The sequence below is a fragment of the Rhinopithecus bieti genome, unplaced genomic scaffold (genome assembly GCF_001698545.2).
Source record: "Rhinopithecus bieti isolate Rb0 unplaced genomic scaffold, ASM169854v2 scaffold_2572, whole genome shotgun sequence".
In the NCBI taxonomy this organism is placed as follows: domain Eukaryota; kingdom Metazoa; phylum Chordata; class Mammalia; order Primates; family Cercopithecidae; genus Rhinopithecus; species Rhinopithecus bieti.
In genome coordinates, this window is record NW_016804595.1 from 1,786,988 (window position 1) to 1,808,223 (window position 21,236).

Below are 21,236 nucleotides of genomic sequence, written 5' to 3' on the forward strand. Positions count from 1 at the left end.
ATGAAAAGAATGGATTCTCAACATATTTAGAAACAAAAATCATTTCCAGAAAGGAAGTCAGCTTTATGAGGAAACTATTTCTGGAGTCTAAAAGGAGAAAAGTAAAGTTTTAAAAAACAGCACTTTAGTCTTGAGATAGTACTTTTGAGAATTTCTTTCCACATGAAGTTTCTTTCTGTTGGAAAAATCATATGCTAATTAAAACAGCAAAGTATAAAAAATTTATATTAAAATGTTTTCATAGAAAGACTTAATTGCAAAGGAGAGACAGTTACGTGTGTAATTAGTTTCCCCAACATCCTTAAATAGTTTAAAACACTCTACTAGTAGAAGGCTTATGATACCAACTAATAATTCTATAGATCTCAAAGTATCCATCATTAAAAAATAAAACAAAACTGACAACTTGATTAATTTAATTTTTTTTTTTTTGGAGATGTGGTCTTGCCTGTCACCTAACTGGAGTGCAGTGGCCCAATCATGGTTCACTGCAGCCTGACTTCCTGGGCTCAAGTGATCTTTCCACCTCAGCTTCCCAAGTCACTGACACCACAGGCACATGCCACCACATCTGGCTCTTTTTTGTATTTTTGGTGAAGATAAGGTCTCACTATGTCGCCTAGGCTGGTTTTGAAATTCTCAGCTAAAGTGATCCTTCTGGATCGGCTTCCCAAAGTGCTGGGATTACAAGTGTGAGCCACTGCACCAATCCCATTCAGTCTTATAAACTGCCATTTACCCAAGGTCAAGAACAATTTATAATGGACCAATTGTAATGTATGTTTATTGTATTTTACCCTTTTTAGGTCAGGAAGTATGGTGCACTCATCAAAACGGCGAGCCCTGGAATCAGGCTGCCTGGGTTCAAATCCTGCTTCTTAGGCCTACTAGAGATGTAATCTTGGGCAAGTTACTTGACCACTTCAAGTTTCAGTTTCCTCCCCTGTATACGGTACTTACTTCATAGCCTTGTTATGAAGGCTAAATGAGATAATCTTATCTCATATCTTAACACTAGGCCTGGCTAATGGCACAAAATACATTTGTTGATGTGTGCACATTATAAAACAGGGTTAGGAGTAGGAATAGGAAGGAAGTGATTCTGCCACCGCTTCCATTATTTACAAAATAAACCCTTATCACAGTTGAGATTCTAGAGATTACAAGCCTGAAAAATTTTTTCAATCACATTGAAGCCTGAGCATGAAAACTCTCAAAAGGGGGATGGATTATTTATTTTATAGATCACTATTACCTTTTTTCTTTTCCTACTGCCTACTTGCCTTTAAATGTTTCATTTCTCAGAAATGTCTTAGAGAAAAATTCCATAGTCTTTCATGCTCCAGGATGAGCACTGTTGGTGGTAAGCAATTTCTGGATGACTTTGACTAAAAAGACAGCCAACTCTGACCCAGTGTGACTCATCTGACTGTTCACAGTACTTTCATGCCTGCCATTTTCCATATCTTCTTCAATGTGGTGGGCTGTGAGGTCCTGTATGGCAGAAATGGTATCTTTGAAGGTCACTAGCATCTCCTGAAGTGCCTGGAAGATTATTTAAGTACCCATTATATTTATTAAATGCATGCTATATTCCAGCCACTGAACTAGGTGCTGGTACACAAGATAATTAAACATGGCCTCTGCCCTAAAGAAACTTATAGTGTAATGGGGAATACAGACTTATATACAGATAATTTCAATGTAATTTGGTAGATGCTGAAATAAAAGTATGTAAAAGATGCCACAGAAACTCAAGATGGGGCCTCTAACTCAGCCTGGAGGATGATGTCTGAGTTGTCATCAAGGATAAATATTTTTAAGATGATAAAGAAAGGTGGGTAGCCTGTGCCAGGAGAAGAGAAAAGCATGAGCAAAATCATGGAATCACGAAAAAGTATGGCATGTCGAAGGAACATGAAACAGTTGACAATTACTAGAACATAAAATGTGAGAAAAGACTAAGCTGTAAGGGAGGCAAGGGGTAAGCTGTAATGAACTTTGTATACCATACTAAAGGGAATTTGGACTTTATTTTGTAGGCAACAAAGATGAGTCAAATAATCAAGTGAGGAGTCTGAAGCAGGCAAGTGACATCAGTTTGCCTTTTAGATTGGTTTAGTGGTGAATTCTCTCAGCATTTTTTTTTGCTGAAAAATACTTTATTTTTCCTTCATTTATGAAGCTTTGTTTTGCTAGATACAAAATGCTTGGCTGGTAATTATTTTGTTTGACGAGGTTAAAGACAAACCCAGTCCCTTCTGGCTTGTAAAGTTTCTGCTGAAAAACCTGTTGTTAATCTCATAGGTTTTCCTTTATAGGTTACCTGATGCTTTTGCCTCACAGCTCTTAAGATTCTTTCCTTTGTCTTGACTTTAGATAACCTGATGACTATGTGCCTGGGTGATGATCTTTTTGTGATGAATTTCCCAGATGTTCTTAGAGTTTCTTGTATTTGGATGTCTAGATCTCTAGTGAGGTCAGGGAAGTTTTCCTTGACTATTCCTTAAATATGTTTTCCAAACTCTTAGATTTCTCTTCTTCCTCAAGAACACCAATTATTCTTAGGTTTGGCTGCTTAACATAGTCCCAGCTTTCTTGGAGGTCTTGTTCTTTTTTTTTTTTTAGAGACGGAGTCTTGCTTTGTCACCCAGGCTGGAGTGCAGTGCCCGATCTCGGCTCACCACAACCTCCACCTCCCTGGTTCAAGCAATTCCCCTGCCTCACTTTTCCGAGTAGCTGGGATTACAGGTGCACGCCACCACACCCAGCTAATTTTTTTGTATTTTTGGTAGAGACGGGGTTTCACCATATTGGCCAGACTGGCCTCGAACTCCTGACCTCAGGCAATCTGCCTGCCTCGGCCTCCCAAAGTGCTGAGTAATCCCAGCTGTGTCAGGCCTGTTCATTTTTTTAAAAATTCTTTTTTCTTTGTCCTTGTCTGATTGGGTTAATTCAAAAGCGTTGTCTTTGAGCTCTGAAGTTCTTCTTCTACTTGTTTGATTCTGTTGTTGAAACTTTCAAGTGTATTTTGTATTTCTCTAAATGTGTCTTTCATTTTCAGATGTTGTGATAGTTTTTTCTTTATGATATCTATTTCTCTGGAGCATTTTTCATCCACACTCTGTATTGTTTTTTAAATTTTCTTTCTCTGGTATGTTTTCGAGTAGCTTAATAATCACCCTTCTGAATTTTTAATCTAGCAATTCAGAGATTTCCTCTTGGTTTGGATCCATTGCTGGGAGCTAGTGTGGTCTTTTGGGGTTGTTATAGAAACTTGTTTTGTCATAACACCAGAATTACTTTTCTGATCCTTGCTCATTTGGGTAGACTATTTCAGTGGAACAATCTGAAACTCAAGGGCTGCTGCTCAGATTCTTTTGTCCCATGGGGTGATCCCTTGATGTGGTGCACTCCCCCTTTCCCTAAAGATGGGGGTCTGGTGAGCCATACTGCAGACTGATTGTTATTGCTCTTCTGGGTCTAGCCATCCAGTGGTGCTACTCTAGGCTGGTGCTGTGGAATGTCTGTGAAGAGTCCTGTGATGCAATTCATCTTTAGGTCTCCCAGTTGTGGATACCAGCACCTGTCCTGGTAGGGATGGTAGGCGAGTGACATAGACTCTGTGAGAGTCCTTGGTTGTAGATATGTTTAGTGTGCCTGCTTTCTCAAATGCTGGTTATGCCAGCAGTGAAGCTGTCACCTGAACAGATTCAGAACCACTGGTTAGCCAGGATGTTGCAGGCAGTGGAATTAGCTGTTGTTTTCTCCTTCCTTGGAACAGGGTTGTTCTGCCATGAGTTGCTGTAATGTCCTGAGTTGGTTGAACTCTAGCTGGGAGGTGGTGTTTTTGAGACAGCACCAGAGATTTTCACCTGTCTTGTGGAATTTGTAGTGGCCTGCCAGTTATTTTAAAGGATTTGTGATTTGTTTTGGTTTTCCTGATATGCTTCTGCAGTGGTTGCTGGAGCAAAAGTTCATGGTGAATCTCTCCACACTATTTTGTTCATCCAAGTGGGAGCTGCACATCAGCCCTGTCTCCTGACCACCATTTTCCCTCTCCCACTTTATTCTTTTTTATTGCTGAGTAATAGTCCATCGTACAGATATATCACATTTGTTTATCCATTCATCAGATGATGGACATGTGGGCTATTTCCACCTTTTGTCTATTGTGAATACTGCTGTTATAAATAAACACTAGTGAGATAATACTTTACACATATCTGACATAAATTAACACAGACAATACCAAATATTGGAGAGATCTATTCAAGGGTATATTGCTGAGCAGAGTGTAAATATGTTTAACCATTGGAAAATAACTTGGCATTATTTTGAAAAATGGAACACTCATACTCTCTATGATCCAGCAATTTCACTCCCATGTATATATCCAACAGAAACTTTAGCATATAGGCACCAGGAGACATATACAACAGTGTTAATAGTAGTATTGTTTCTAAGAGCCAAAACTTCAATCACTGAAGTGTGTATCAATGGCCATTTCTTTTAAGGCATTCTGCTCTAAAGGGAAGGAAAGAAATGGTGCAGCAATGGAGGTTGAGTTTTTTTTTTTTAATGGGAGAAAAAAATAGCACACTTGTATGCCGAGGCACTACTTCAATGGAAAAGGGAAAAAAAATAGTAAGAATTTCTGAATAACCTGGTTTCTCAGACACTTAGCTTCAATTTATCTGCCAGTTCTGGAGGGTGCTGTCTATACCTTTCAGTTTTAGGTTTTACCTATGTTCACTTGCCTTTTTTTTTTTTTTTTTTTAGAGGGGGGTTTGCTCTGTCGCCCAGGCTGGAGTGCAGTGGCCGGATCTCAGCTCACTGCAAGCTCTGCCTCCCGGGTTCACGCCATTCTCCTGCCTCAGTCTCCTGAGTAGCTGGGACTACAGGCGCCCGCCACCTCGCCTGGCTAGTTTTTTTGTATTTTAGTAGAGACGGGGTTTCACCGTGTTAGCCAGGATGGTCTCGATCTCCTGACCTCGTGATCCGCCCGTCTCGGCCTCCCAAAGTGCTGGGATTACAGGCTTGAGCCACCGCGCCCAGCCTTCACTTGTCATTTTTAAAAAAACTTGTATTAGGTTCAGGGTACATGTGCCTGTTTGTTACATAGGTAAATTGTGTGTCACGGCAGTTTGGTGTACAGATTATTTCTCCACCCAGGTAAAAAGCATAGTACCCGATAGGTGGTTTTTCAGTCCTCACTCTCCTTTCTTCCTCCACCCTCAAGCAGGCCCCAGTGTCTGCTGTTTCCTTCTTTGTGTCCATATGTACTCAATGTTTTGCTCCTACTTATAAGAACATATGATATTTGGTTTTCTGTTCCTGTGTTGGTTAACTTAGGATAATGGTGTCCAGCTCCACCCACGTTGCTGTAAAGGACATGATCTTGTTCTTTTTTATGGTTGCATAGTATTCCATGGTGTATATGTACCACCTTTTATTTATTCAGTCTACTGTTGATGGGCATTTAGGGAAGATTCCATGTCTTTGCTATTGTGAACAGTGCTGCAATAAACATGGGAGTGCATTTTTTTTTTTTTTTTTTACAGTAGAATGATTTATATTCCTTTGGATATATACTCAATAATGGGATTGCCAAGTCAAATCATAATTATGCTTTGTGTTCTTTGAGAAATCACCAAACTGCTTTCTATAATGGCTGAAGTAATCTACATTCCCACCAGCAGTGTATATGTGTTCCTTTTCTCTGCAAGCTTGCCAGCATCTGTTGTTTCTTGACTTTTTAATAATATTCATTCTGACTGGTGTGAGATGGTATCGCAGTGTGGTTTTGATTTGCATTTCTGTAATGATGAGTGATGTTAAGCATTTTTTATATATGTGTTGGCTGCATATATATCTTCTTTTGAGAAGTGTCTATGTCCTTTGCCTTTTTAATGAGGTTGTTTTCTGCTTATCGATTTGTTTAAATTGCTTATAGATTCTGGGTATTAGACCTTTCTTGGATTCATAGTTTGAAAATATTTTCTCCCGTTCTGTAGATTGTCTGCTTACTCCACTGATAGTTTATTTTGCAATGCGGAAACTCTTTAGTTTAATTAGGTCCCATTTGTCAATTTTTGTTTTTGTTGCAATTGCTTTTGGCATCCTCAAAAGCAATTGCATAGGACCTTCTGCCAGGTCCTATGTCCAGAATGGTATTTCCTAGGTTGCCTTCCAAGGTTTTTAGTTTTAGGTTTTACATTTAAGTCTTTAATCCATTTTGAGTTGATTTTTGTATATGGTATCGGAAAGGGGTCCTGTTTCATCTTCTGTATATGGCTAGCTAGTTATCCAAGCACCATTTATTGAATAGGGAGTCTTTTGCCCATTGCTTATTTTTATCAACTTTGTTGAAGACCAGATGGTTGTAGGTCATTCTTAAACTGCTGGATTAAATAAAAGCACATCAACTGAGTATCCAAAGTTACTTTTTGTATCTCTTATACAGAATTTGATTGGCCCACGTTTCATCATATCACTACAAAAATCAGATCCAAGTTACTATATGTGTTCAAAGGTTATTATACAGCAAAATGAATGAATTACATGTATTAAGAACATATGAATGCAGTTACATGCAACAACATGGATTAATATAGCAACAAAATGTTGAACAAAAAGGCAAGTTGAAGACTACATGTAGTATTATATCCTTTTTAGAATATTTAAATAAAAATTAGCAAAATTAAACAATGTTACTTAGACATACTATGTATGTGATAACACGAATGTGCAGGAACAAAATTCAGAACAATGACCACCTCAGGGAGGAGGACAGTACGAGAAGAAAGGGAGCACACAGATCTAAATCACTGGTAATTTTCTAGTTCAGTGTTTCTCAAACTTTAATGTGCCTCAGAATCACCTTAAAATCTAAATTACTGGGCCCTACCCTCAGAGTTTTCTGATTCAGTAGGTGCGGGATGGGGCCATATACATAGCGAACGAAGTTCCAGGTGCTGCTAGTTCTGCTGCTCTGGGGACCACACTCTGAAACCACTTGTAGTTCTTAGAGTGGGTTGTAGGTTCACAGCTGCTCCATTTTATTATTAAATGTTTATGCTACTTAAATGAAAAAAAAAAGATAAAAAATGAGAGTGTGTTATGAACCAGGGATTAACATTAATTCAATTCTGGGCTCTTGAGGTTTCCTTCCCTAAAAAAGATTCTAGGGTTCCATTACTAAAAGCAAACTTGAGAAACACTATTTTAGAAGAACTTAAAGACCATTAAAAAATTAACTATTTTTGAGAAATAAATTTGAAAATTATTCTTTATGTGAACAGTGACAGCATATTGCACTCCACTTTCCTGGATCTCAATAAACTTTTGCAAGAACTTGGCAGATCACAAACCTATTTTGTTGATTCAACAAAAACTGTTTAAAGACTTCCATTCTCAGTTCTTATCCTTCTCTCAAGTGCTGTAGGTAATGATTTTTCATCTTTTTTCTCTCTCCCTCCCTTCCGGATTGATTTAGGCTCTGAGATAAAACTTGGATGACGTTTGCGATATTGACTGGGCATGTGCAGAGCCATATACTCTGTCTTGCAGTATGCCATCCGCGGACGGGGTTTAGACAAACGGCTGAATATAAAACTCTTGCCTACAAGCAGCTCAGCCTAGAGGGGGAAACATTCATAAATATAAAATTACAATCCAAAACAGGAAACACAGTATAGTATACAAAGGCAAAGATGTTAGTCTTCTTTCACAGCCTCTCCTAAACCCGGCGACTCTGAGCTATTTTTCTGGGAAGCCGCGGTCCGTTGGGGCCCTTCGGCGCCGCGGCTTTCGGCCTGCGGAGGGCGCAGGCGCGGGCGCGGGCGGGGCGGGGCGGGGCGGGGAGGGAAGGCGTTGAAGGCCCACGTTCGGGGCCGAGTTTCACTGGTTTTCCGGTCGAAAGCTGCGGCGCGACCCGGCTGCGCATGCGCGTCTCACACGTGCTGTCAGAACACCGCCTCCTCCGCTTGCGGCCGGTCTGCACCATGCTGCGAACGTCTGTCCTCCGGCTGGTAGGACGTACGGGGGCTAGTAGGCTCTCTGTCCTGGAGGACTTCGGCCCACGCTACTACAGTTCGGGCTCCCTCGGTGCCCGCGATGATGCTCGTGATGCGCGCGCCTACTTCACTACACCAATTTTCTACGTGAACGCGGCGCCGCACATCGGGCACCTGTACTCGGCACTACTGGCGGACGCCCTATGCCGCCACCGTCGCCTCAGAGGTCCCAGCACGGCCGCCACGCGATTCTCTACTGGTACCGACGAGCACGGGCTCAAGATTCAGCAGGCAGCAGCTACTGCGGGCCTGACCCCGACCGAGCTGTGCGACCGAGTCTCCGAGCATTTCCAGCAGCTTTTCCAGGAGGCCGGTATCTCCTGCACTGATTTCATCCGCACCACGGAGGCCCGGCACCGGGTGGCTGTGCAGCACTTCTGGGGGGTGCTTAAGTCCCGCGGTCTGCTGTACAAGGGCGTCTATGAAGGTTGGTATTGCGCCTCCGACGAGTGCTTCCTGCCTGAGGCCAAGGTCACCCGGCAGCCGGGCCCATTGGGGGATTCGTTTCCTGTATCTCTCGAGAGCGGGCATCCAGTCTCCTGGACCAAGGAAGAAAACTACATTTTCAGGCTTTCCCAGTTCCGGGAGCCACTCCAGCGGTGGCTGCGGAGCAACCCTCAGGCGATCACCCCCGAACCATTTCATCACGTAGTTCTTCAGTGGCTGGACGAGGAGCTGCCCGACCTGTCCGTGTCTCGCAGAAGTAGCCACTTGCACTGGGGCATTCCGGTGCCCGGGGATGATTCGCAGACCATCTATGTATGGCTGGATGCCCTGGTCAACTACCTCACTGTAATTGGCTACCCAAATGCTGAGTTCAAATCTTGGTGGCCGGCCACCTCTCATATCATAGGTAAGGACATTCTCAAATTCCATGCCATCTATTGGCCTGCCTTCCTCTTAGGGGCCGGCATGAGCCCGCCACAGCGCATCTATGTCCATTCCCACTGGACAGTCTGTGGCCAAAAGATGTCCAAGAGCTTGGGCAACGTGGTGGATCCTAGGACTTGCCTTAACCGCTATACTGTGGATGGCTTCCGCTACTTTCTCCTGCGGCAGGGCGTCCCCAACTGGGACTGTGACTACTATGATGAAAAGGTGGTTAAGTTGCTGAACTCCGAGCTGGCAGATGCCTTGGGAGGTCTCTTGAACCGATGCACTGCCAAAAGAATAAATCCTTCTGAGACCTACCCAGCCTTCTGCACTACCTGCTTCCCCAGTGAGCCAGGGTTGGTGGGGCCATCAGTTCGTGCTCAGGCAGAGGATTATGTTCTGGTGAGCTCAGTGGCCACTTTGCCAAAGCAGGTAGCAGACCACTATGATAACTTTCAGATATATAAGGCTCTAGAGGCCGTGTCCAGCTGTGTCCGGCAAACTAATGGTTTTGTCCAAAGGCATGCACCATGGAAGCTGAACTGGGAGAGCCCAGTGGATGCTCCCTGGCTGGGTACTGTGCTTCATGTGGCCTTGGAATGTTTGCGAGTCTTTGGGACTTTGCTGCAGCCTGTCACCCCAAGCCTAGCTGACAAGCTGCTGTCCAGGCTGGGGGTTTCTGCCTCAGAAAGGAATCTTGGAGAGCTCTATTTCTTGCCTCGATTCTATGGACATCCATGCCCTTTTGAAGGGAGGAGGCTGGGACCTGAAACTGGGCTTTTGTTTCCAAGACTAGACCAGTCCAGGACTTGGCTGGTGAAAGCCCACCGGACCTAGAAACTCAGTTCTTACCGGCTTGTGGTAAAAAAGCAAATGTGTTATTTTTTTATTTCTTATTTTCAGGAAAGTTATACTAGTATTTTCTTAAGTTTGGAATCAAATGAGCACATAAGCTCTGTCCCTGTGAAAAGAGGTTTGTAGGCTTTCAGGTGCCACTGTCCTTTGTGCATTGTGTGTCTAAGACGTCTTCAGGGGAAAGATGGGTAAGAGACAGTGTTGCTAATGGTGTTCCTTCTTTGTGCCTCCTTCCAAACCACACTTGTTTGCCCAAACTACCTCTCATGGGTTGTTTTTCATTGGCCTGGCCTCTGCTTCTCAGGCTAATTAGTGGAGTCACTCCTTTCATTGAGGGTCAGGGTTGGAGGCCCCTTACCGGGGCTTTTACAGGGGGATCCTACCTTGTTACACATGTTGGGTTTCCTGATAAAAAGAGAGTATTTTATTAAACCTTTGAACCAGTGTCCTAGACCAGATGATTTTTGCCCATCTGCATCCCCATTTAAATCCCTACAACTAAGGCTCCTTGCTTTAATAGTCCAACAGTTGGGTTGTGTAACATCACACTTCAACCAGTAGATGGCTCTAGTTTCACACATTTAATTACTAAAGATTGATGTTTCAGAATATTTAGAATAAATTCGTTTTCTGCTTTCTAATTTTGCAGATCTTTACATTTTTATTGCTTTTCTTAAAATAAGGGATAGCTTTGCAACCACTATTGTTTTAATGGAAAGCAGAAAACCCCCCAAACTTATCAGAATCCTCGTTCTTTTCAGACTACTGAAAATGACATTTACTCTGTTAAATGTTTAATAAGTGAATAAGTAAATGTATCAAGTTGTTTATATAATAAATTATAAAACTCGAGACATTTGGTATGTTAAAAATTTTAAGCTTTAATATGATTTTAAAATTTGTAAATAGTTCAAAAGGGCAATGTTTTCTTTAAATTTCTTATAGTCTTAATTTTGTTATCCATGTACATAATTTACCTCATGATTTCTTTTGACCAATCAGGATCTATAATACAATATAGAAATTGTGTAATAATTATTATAAATGTTAATACACTTAACTTTCAAGTAATTTTAACTGATTATTTCTTTGGCTCTTTTAACTTAAGTTATTAAAGTTTAAAAGTTTGTAAGTACCTTATTCAGATCTGTTCTGTTGCATTCGTTGAAGGTGATGGTGAAAGGAGGAACTGACCAATGCTTCAGGAATCTCAAACTGGATTTAGGAATCTCTAAGGCTCCATAAGAGAACATCACAGAGAAGATGTTAGCAATTTATACAGTGACTACAACATAGTAAGCCAGAGTTATGTCTCATAGGTGATTAGACAGCTGGGCCAAAGTTCAAAACGAGAACTTGCCTTGGAATATACATTCTAAGTATGGTAGCAAGTAGAGAGGGCCCACAGTGAAGTAAACTATTGTACTGGTAGTTCCCCTGGATTTATTCTAGGTGCCACCATTCAGTTCCAGTTTCCGTTTATTAATCAGCAAAATGAGGAATTTTTTGTTGGTGGAATGTTGTTTAGAAGAGAATGCTTGAAGGCTTTCTAAAGGTGGAAGGACTGTTTCCACAAATGTTCCTTGAGACCCTTCTTATTATTAAGTCTGGGCTTTCCACATGACATGTTCAAGTTAACTGCTGGGGTTATTAGCACAGACTACTGGGGCATAGGATGTAGGAGTGTAGTATCTCCTATAGGTGGATAGAGCAGAGAGTGGAAAAAAATAACATGTATTTACATGGATGAAGGAAAACATATTTGAAAACCAGTGAGATGATAACCTCTGCCTTTGAAGTACTCTTATAGCAGTGTTACAGTTCCTACCATGGATGGAGACAGTGTCTTCCACTTGAATGATCTTTCCTATAGCCTAGTGCTGGTCAATACAATGGACCTTTGCTTGCTGGAGGGTGTCAGTGGAGTTCTTTTAGTGCAGTCTGTCATTTGTGCAGGCACTTAGCTGGCTACCTGGATATTTGTGATACTGGAGGACACAAAAACAGGGGAACCAGACAGGACACGGTGTAATTATTACAAAGCAGGATATTTTAAATGGAGGAATGTGTGGTAAATTGGATCTGACTTCTGTGGTGATACTGAAGATGAACCAGTTGGATTCTCTGTAGGAGGCACAATAGATACAGCAAATATTCTTTGAGTATTCAGTGATGTGTTTGAGTTGATCCAGCAGTTTAAGAATAGCAAATGGAGAATAGGTGAAAACTGGAGGGGATGTTATTTCCAAGAGGGGGCATCCTAACCACTTTTGGTAGAAGATGATACACTTGTAGAATTCTCTACTCCAGCACTGTTAATACTTTATCTGGCATTTTCTGGATTCCTTCACCAGAAAGTAAATGTCTTCCAAATACTACCCTTGAAGTTCTCAGATACTCATTTTGGTATGTTCCTGGAAGCAGTATTGCAGGAGGTGATAGAGCACTGCCTAGATCAGGTATTCATGGATGTCACATTAGGAGAGTAATAAAAAGACCTCAAGTCAGCAGACTGTAATCCTCTCTGCAAAGTCATGTGAGAAGTGGGCAATGCATATTTTAAAGTGGCACCATTATATATTGGAGGACTGTTTCACAAGTGAACTCATAGATTAGACACCTCAGAAGTCAGAAGACCTGTGGCTATAGGAAAGATCATAAGAAATATATATAATCTCTGATTTTATTGAAACCTCAGTTTATTCTGCATGTAGACCTCATTATTTCTCTTAAGAATCTGTGGACTTGTAGGGGCTGTGAAGAGCTCAATAAATTGAATACTAAGTTGATGTCAGAGTACTTAAGAAGGGCCTAGGCTGGAACATGGGCCCTGGGACACTGGTCTTCCCCCTTCCCCCCACCCCTCAAGGTGGTTGTTCCTGTGATTGGGACTTAGCTCTTTAGCTCCGGGAAATGTCAAAACTGAAGTGAAACCAGTAGTTGGTCAGGTTGTGAGCCCTCAATGAGGATGACATCAAGGGTCCTTGCCTTGTCTTTTGTCAGAAAGTGAGTATCAATGGACCTAAAAGGGTGTGGACATATTGACAGCCATTTGTCTATCTTTGCAGCAATGATTTACTAGTTCAGAGAGCTTGGGAGGAGCTAGGACACAGGGGTAACCAAGAGCACAGATTCTAGAAGAAAGTCCTTGAGTCTCTTCTATAACTAAGATAGTATAATATATGTAATTTCAGCACAACAAAACTCGCCCTGCCCCTTCCTCTTGCAGGAATTTTGGAGAGGATTGGTTAACTTATCAAGAGGAACACACCAAATTTGGAGGTTAATAACAGCAATAACCTAGGTTAATGGGAATTTTAACCTTTTAAGAAGAGTATCTTATTCTTTCTGGAGACAGGATAGGAGAAGCCCAGGTTAAGCTTCCTTCCTATGTCACCAATAACTACTTTGAGCAGAGGGGAAGGGACTAACCAGTTTAGAGGTGAAATTAGCTTCTTCTCTTTAGTAGATAGTCTTGGGTTACCCAGAATAGATCCTCTGAATTAAAGGAACTACCTAGCAGGAAACAGTTGTCCATATTTAAATACTTTGTTTAGGATTGTATCACATTAGTTTCTACTTACTTTTCACGATGAGGGAAGGGAACTGGAAGGAACTACACACCAAGAGGATCTTCCTATGGCCCCGACAACTAGAAATAATATATCCTCTACCATGCCTCTTCTGATGAGTACCACTTGGGAGGTTCAGCCATACCTGGATGTTCACTAAGGTAAGCAAAGCATAGTACATACATTTCATCCTTGGCCTTGAGCTGAATTTCACCCCCTTAGCTAATGGCACAGTATACTCACCATGGATTTTAAAGTCTATTGCTCCTCACTTAAGAACAGGATGGTGTGAGGTGTCAAGATGTTTTAGGAAACCAAGTGTACCATCTACAAGAAGAAAATTATAGCTCCAAGGAGAGATGAGCCCTGCCGTTGAGTCACTTCTGGATGAAACATCTGCAGAGGGCCTGACTCACTGGGTTAGCTGAAGGGACAGACCCAGGAGTAACTGGAAATGGAGGCTGCCACCTTTCTTAGATTATGATGTGGGAGAAATGGTACTAACACCTCTCTGCTACTGCTATTAAGGCCGTGCCTTGTACATGTACTCCTCATTAGCTGAGAATCAATTGTTTATGGGATTTAACATGATGATGAAGCTTCAAAAACTAGATAATGATTGTTATAGCTTGGTATCATCGTACTATTCTCTTAATACATTCCATAAAAATATGACCAATTACACATTTTTTCCTGATTGTATATTTTTGGAACACATTAAATAAAGCAACTTCAGTAGTTTGGCTTCCTTTGAAACCAGTCTAGAAGCTTCTACTGGTTAAAAGCTATAGACATTAAAATATAAAGTTAATAAATATGGTATACATCTTAGGTTAATCACAAAATAATACAAATAGAATGTTTTTTTTTTCAAGCCAGATGAAAAGAGACGTGAAAGAAAACAACAAGCCAGGAAAGAACAATGCGATAGAAGGCAGGGAGGAGAAAAAGGAGGCAAAGAAAAAGGAAAAATATTGTAAATAGCCCAAAATAAAATGGCAGAAATAAATACAAATATGTCAGTAATTGTAATAAAATAAAACTTCATGAGTCTTCTGTCAAAAGACAAAACTATTCAAAATTAAATTTAAAAAGCAATATATGTAGTTAAAAGGGATATACTTAAACACAGAAGAAACTAAGACATATGAAGAAACACTAGGCATATATTAACCAAAAGAAAGCTGGTATAGCAATATTAATATTACACAATCTATACGAGGGGGAAACTATTACTAAAAAAGTAGAATTTAATATAAAAGTAATAATGCACCAAGTTACAATTATAAACTTGTATGACCTAAGCACATAGCCTCAAAATGTAAAAAGCGAAGACTGAAAATTACAAGAAATGTTCAAGTCTATAAAAAAAAAAAGGCCCACACGGTAAAAGTGTAACTCATGCTAGACATTAGCATTTCAGTCTTTAATGCTTACTACTAAGTGTATCATCACTGCTAAATGTAGGGAAAAAAAATTAAGGCAGTCAAGGTTTTGTGACTCTAAAACTTTGTCTTTTTCCATCTATATCTGTGTGAAAATAACAGCTTGCTTTTTGAATATAACTAAGCCAAATATACCTATTCAGTAGGTCCTCTCAGTGGGTTATTAAAAGGGGGGAATCACATGGCCATAATTTTGCCAAATTTTCTGTTAGTTCAGTAATAAGTTGAGGGGACAGAACCAATAGTTCTGTATTCCTTACTTGTGTTCTCTCATTTATTTTTCCCATCAGCGCCTTGAGGTACTCTTCCTGTGTTTAACCCATTTATGCCTGAGGTTGCAATTTTTTGAATTTTTGCAATCAGACCTTGGTGATGATCTTGAGCAGTAGGATATAAAATAACCCCCACATGCGTGGTGTTCCAATAATGGAACACTAGGCATAAATAGGCTAGTGAGAAACTGAAGTACAGAGATTAAGCAACTTGGCTAGGGTTATACAGCTTGTAAAAGAGAAGACCCTGGGACTCAATCTTGTGTTAATGCCAAAGCCTTAGCACCACCTTTAGTACCAACACCACAATCAGTCAATGTGTATATACTGAGGGCATTGTTTTAAGTATTGTGGGGAAGAGGAAGTAGTATAATGAGATTTAAAGATCTGAAGATGAAAAGTCCAAACAAGAACCTTGAACTGAAATACATCAGTTAGTGTTTCAAGATGAGGAATCTGTTTCTTGATAGCCAGATTATGAAACTGATGAATGCCAAAATAGAAATTCAGAAAAATATACTTACCTTTATCATGAAATATGGTATATTTCACTTTTGCTTTTAGTATTTTCTTTTATATCCTAAACCTGTTTATGTGTGCTGGTGCAAATTGTTAAAATTTTAAATAACTGTACAGTTCCTATTTTTGTTTGTCCTTATTTTCTTATTTTGTTTCTTAATTTTAGAACGATGTTCCAATTTCTAGAATCCAGCAGTTCTCTAAGTGAAAGTATATAGTCGTAAATTCATGAATCTAAATATTTTTTAATGATATTTTACTAATTGTTTAAATACACATTTATCTCTGAACATGAAAGCATCAGTATTCATAAGTTTTATTTGAATTAACTATTACAGTAACAAAGCCAGAGAATTTTACTAGAAGCCACAAACACTGAAACTTTTTCATACATAGTTTTAATACAAATGAACTTATTAATATGACATCCATTTATTAACAATTTAAGTTCTATGAATTTATCAAACATTTATTACTGTATTCTTATATCTTTCCTAACAAGCCTGCAGAAACCAGATTAAATACCCTTGACTGTGGTTATTACCAAAGCAAATACCACCCTGTTAGCTAAAATGCCACAGATCGGATAATTCCTGGTGAATTATACACCTCATATTCACAGTTGAGACAAGCTCTTATACCCCCAAACTAAGAGAGTTTACTATGAATTGCATAATGAATACACAATGCTGTATTTTACAGTTTTTTCTGTTTTTTCTATTTTGTTGGACATGATGTGTCTTTGAAGAACTGTGTTGAGTCTTTTTATATAGGTCTCTTAGCTATCATCTAAAATGCATTTAAAAAATATCAAAAGGCATTAAAGTTCTTGCTAACTTGGAAGGCCAGGAAGACCTATATTTTTATTCTATGTTTAAATAATTTTTTCAGGATTCTTTCTAAATGCAAGCAGTATAGTCCCATAGCAAAGCATGTATGCATGCTTTTTCTTTTTTCTTTTTTTTTTGTATGGCAGGTTATGACTTTTTGACAGACTCGGATTGATAGATCATACAAAATGTCCTGATAGCATATTTTAGATGACCTTTAAAACTCACTTAAGGAATTTATAAACACTTTCTCTTTTTTTTTTTTTTTTTTTCCTTGATGGTTTAAAGTCTGTTTTCTTTTTTTTTTTTTGAGATGGAGTCTCGCTCTGTCCCCGAGGCTGGAGTGCAGTGGTGTGATCTCAGCTCACTGCAATCTCTGCCCCGCCGAGTTCAAGCAATTCTCCTGCCTCAGCCTCCTGAGTAGTTGGGATTACAGGATTACAGGCAGGCACCTGCCTCCGCGCCCGGCTAATTTTTGTATTTTTAGTAGAGATGGGGTTTCACCATCTTTGCCAGGCTGGTCGTGGACTCCTGATCTTGTAAGGTAAGCAAGGCCTCCCAAAGTCCTGGGATTACAGGCGTGAGCCACCGCGCCCGGCTTATAAAGGCTTTCATAAAGAGTCTTCAATTTTGGTAAATTGAAGTTACTGCATTTTTTATATTTAAATTTCTATAAAATTTATTTTACAGAAACATCCTATATTTTATGTAAAAAGCAAAACAGTACTGAGTTCTGTTTGATTTTATAAGTAATTACTGGAATATTATATCAAGTTAAAATGTTTAAAGCAGCCTATTCATTTATAGAAGAAAATCCTAAGTACTAACATAAGCAAATATTTGAAAATATGTATATGGTTAATTGCATGAAAGCTGATGATTGCATTTTCATGCCATTTTAAGAGGTGAAAAAAGTTTTTTTGGCTTGGCTATAAAGAAAATATTTTTAACATTCGTTGTGATATTGTTTGACCTACTACAAAAAATAATAGTCCTCAAAGTAGTAAATTCTTTATTTAAATGTTACGTACATAACCATCAGCCTCTAGAAGGTAGTTAATTCATAACAAATTTTAAATAAAACACTTTTGGTTGTAACTGATGTCCTAAAATTAGTTTCTTAGCTTAAGGAGAATATGTAGCACTTCTTTTTCCATAATCCATGGAGATGATCTAAAAGTGGAGCTATCAGCACTGGGGCATAAAACCAATATAAATGTATAACTGTGTAGCTATTCTAAAAACCTAAATCAGTATGATATCGAAAAAGAGGAAAAATAGTGAAATTTTATTGCTTAACACAGAGTAGAGAGAAGGGGACTAGCCAAGTTGAACCAAGTTATTGAAACCCATCATTGGTAAGTTGGCTGAGGTAGATGTTTAAATATTCAGTATGTGAAGGCAGGTAGGTGAGTCTGAGCTCAAGAGTTTTAAACAAACTGTCTAAACAGCTAGGGCACAAGCATGAAAATCTGGTGAACACAGTAAGAAGTGACAACGGGCTAGCAGCCCTGGCTCGCTCTCGGCGCCTACTCCGGCCGCTCTTGAGCAGCCCTTCAGCCTGCCACTGCACTGTGGGAGCCCCTCTGGGCTGGCCCAGGCTGGGCCGGCTCCCTCTACTTGTGGGGAGGTGTGGAGGGAGAGACGCGCACGGGAACCCGGGCTGCGCACGGTGCTCGCGGACCCGGCAGGCCCCGCACTCCGTAGCGGCCGGATGGCGCCGCCGGCCCCAGGAGTGAGGGGCTTAGCACCCGGTCCAGCAGCTGCAAAGGGTGCACTGGGTCCCCCAGCACTGCCGGCCGGCCGCCTGCACCACGTTGGAATACTCGCTGGGCCTCGGCCGCCTCCCCATGGGGCAGGGTTTGGGTCCTGCAGCCTGCCATGTCGGAACCCGCACCCCCACCGTGGGCTCCCGCGCAGCCCAGCCTCCCTGACAGGGGCCGCCCCTGGCTCCGAGGTCAGGTCCCATTGACAGCCCAAGAACTGAGGAGTGCAGGAGCGCAGGGCAGGACTAGCGGGCAACTCCGCCCCTGGGCACAGCACGGGACCCACTAGGTGAAGCCAGCCGGGCCGCTGAGTCAGGTGGGGACTGGGAGAACTTTTATATGTACCTGGAGTATTGTAAATGCACCAATCAGCACTTTGTGTCTAGCTCAAGGATTGTAAATGCACCAATCAGTGCTCTGTGTCTAGCTAATCTAGTGGGGACTTGGAGAACTTTTGTGTCTAGCTGAAGGATTGTAAATGAACCAATCAGCACTCTGTGTCTAGCTCAAGGTTTGCAAACGCACCAATCAGCACTCTGTCAAAATGGACCAATCAGCAGGATGTGGGTGGGGCCAGAAAAGGGAATAAAAGCAGGCAACGTCCGCCAACAGAGCAACAGGCTCTGGTCCATTTTCAGGATTTGGAAGGTGTGATGTTTTACTCTTTGCAATGCGCTTTCCTGGTGTTGTATGGTTTTCTACTGTCTTTATGAACTGTAACACTCACCACTTGAAGGTCTGAGGCTTCACTCCTGAAGTCAGCAAGACCAGGTACCCACCAGAAGAAAGAAACACTGGACACATCTGAACATGTGAAGGAACAAACTCTATACACACCATTTTTAAGAACTGTAACATTCACCACGAGGGTCTGTGACTTAATTCTTGAAGTCAGTGAGACCAAGAACCCATGAATTCCAGACACAATAGGATCGTTGCTGCATTAATTTTAATTTTTCCTTAGACATAAGGAAATAGACATTAGGATATTAAATGTTATTTAACTGAAAGCTTTTCTCATAGACAGTTGGAAATAGTCTAAATAAAATAATGCTAACAGGTTAACTGAAGTCGGTATATGGGTACCTATATGGGGCAGAAAAGATTTGTGTGTATTAGTATCTTCTAAAGTATTTTGTGTAATAGTTCAGATACTAAAGGATTTTAGGAAATTTATGTGTTGCTACAAATATATAAATGAATATTGTGTAGCATTTTGGTATCAAAATTAAACATGTTAAAAGCAAAGATGCTGAGTATGATTAGCAATTAATACATACTGTACTAAAACCATCTCAAAGTGTTAATAAAATTATCCTTTAGATGTTTTCTCCAAAACATCAAAGAAAAAAATATGCTTTTATACTTTTAATGAAACGTTTATAATACTATCATTGTTTCACAACTATAAGAGGTTAAAGGTGAGAGTTTTGTCTCCATTTTATACCATGATTTATAAAATGTTGATAATTAAAAGTTAAAGCATTGATCTTTTATAGTTATTAAAGCTATTTTTGCTATCATGGATATATTACATTACAAAATAAGAGCCAAATATCACAATTTAAGCAGAGTAAGTTTTTTGGGGGGAATACATTAATTTTCCTACCACCTCTGTTCTTCTGTACTTTGTATTTGGAGTGAGAAAGTAATATATAGTCTTTGTAGAACTGAACGAAAGTAATGTGGAAGCACATCAATACATTTTGGTAAAGAGCCAATTGCCTAAAATAAGCTAAAAAAAACCTTCAGTATCAGTGTTTTTTGAACTCATGTACAATGACTCTGAAAATTTACAGTGTGGAACAAAAATGCTTTGTTGTACACTTGAATAAGCCTGAATAATATAGGATTAACATGTATGCTGAAAACATCAGACAAGCTGAATATGAAATAGATTGTTTCATGGTATTTTGACTAGGGCTCTAATAACACTCTACTGGGCTTGTTCTATAGAGCATGTTACTTTAAAAATAACTGGCTGAGTGCGGTAGCTCACGCGTATAATCCCAGCACTTTTGGGAGGGTGAGGCGGGCAGATCACGAGGTCAGGAGATCAAGACCGACCTGGCTAACACGGTGAAACCCTGTCTCTATTAAATATACAAAAAAATTAGCCAGGCATGGTGGCAGGCGCCTGTAGTCCCAGCTATTTGGGAGGCTGAGGCAGGAGGATGGCGTGAACCCGGGAGTTGGAGCTTGCAGTGAGCTGAGAGGGCGCCACTGCACTCTAGCCTGGGCAACAGAGCGAGGCTCTGTCTCAAAAAAATAAAATAATAAAATAAATAAAAAAGTAAAAGCTGCAGAACTCAGGCCTGTAAGCCCAGCACTTTGGGAGGCTGAGGCAGGCGGATCATCTGAAATCAGGAGTTTGAGACCAGCCTTGCCAACATGGTGAAACCCTGTCTATTAAAAATACAAAATTAGTAGGGCGTGGGAGTAGGCCCCTGTAATCCCAGCTACTCGGGAGGCTGAGGCAGGAAAATCGCTTGAACCTGGGAGGCAGAGGTTGCAGTGAGCCGAGATTGCGGCATGGCAATCCAGCCTGGGGGACAGGAGTGAGACTTCGTATCAGAAGAAAACAAAGCAAAAAACCAAAACAGAACAAAAAAAAAACTACAGGAAAAAAAATTAAATAGATGGAGTGGCCTTAGGGTGTGCCAAAATATTCTTTAATATAACTGTGCCATTACATTTTATTCCTTAATCTAAATATTTGAGCTCAGAAACATTAGTACATTATCTTTTATGAGACAAGGTAAAATAAAATTACCTAAAGTCATTATTGGGTTATCTTCCTAATATTATGAGAAGATATTTTATATATAATTCTTATTCTTGCCCAACAGAAGGACAAATCAACTTTAGATGTTAGAATGGATGTGAAATTAAAATAGTAAAATCCTAGTATTTCCTAGTATTGTGCAATCGAATTTTATTAAAGGCCAGAATAAATTTCCATGTAGTCAATGTAAATATTGCTTATTTATGTAACTTATTTTATTGTTTTATTAATCTAATCTTCT

The 21,236-nt window shown here is 40.2% G+C and overlaps 1 protein-coding gene across 1 annotated transcript; it reads left to right on the plus strand.

Annotated features, from left to right (window-relative positions):
* The first annotated feature begins 7,912 nt into the window (after nt 1-7,912).
* MARS2 (methionyl-tRNA synthetase 2, mitochondrial) lies at nt 7,913-10,941 on the plus strand. Its single transcript, XM_017869315.1, has one exon. The coding sequence runs from the start codon at nt 7,947-7,949 to the stop codon at nt 9,786-9,788; it is 1,842 nt and encodes a 613-aa protein (XP_017724804.1). The 5' UTR covers nt 7,913-7,946; the 3' UTR covers nt 9,789-10,941.
* The last annotated feature ends 10,295 nt before the right edge of the window (nt 10,942-21,236 follow it).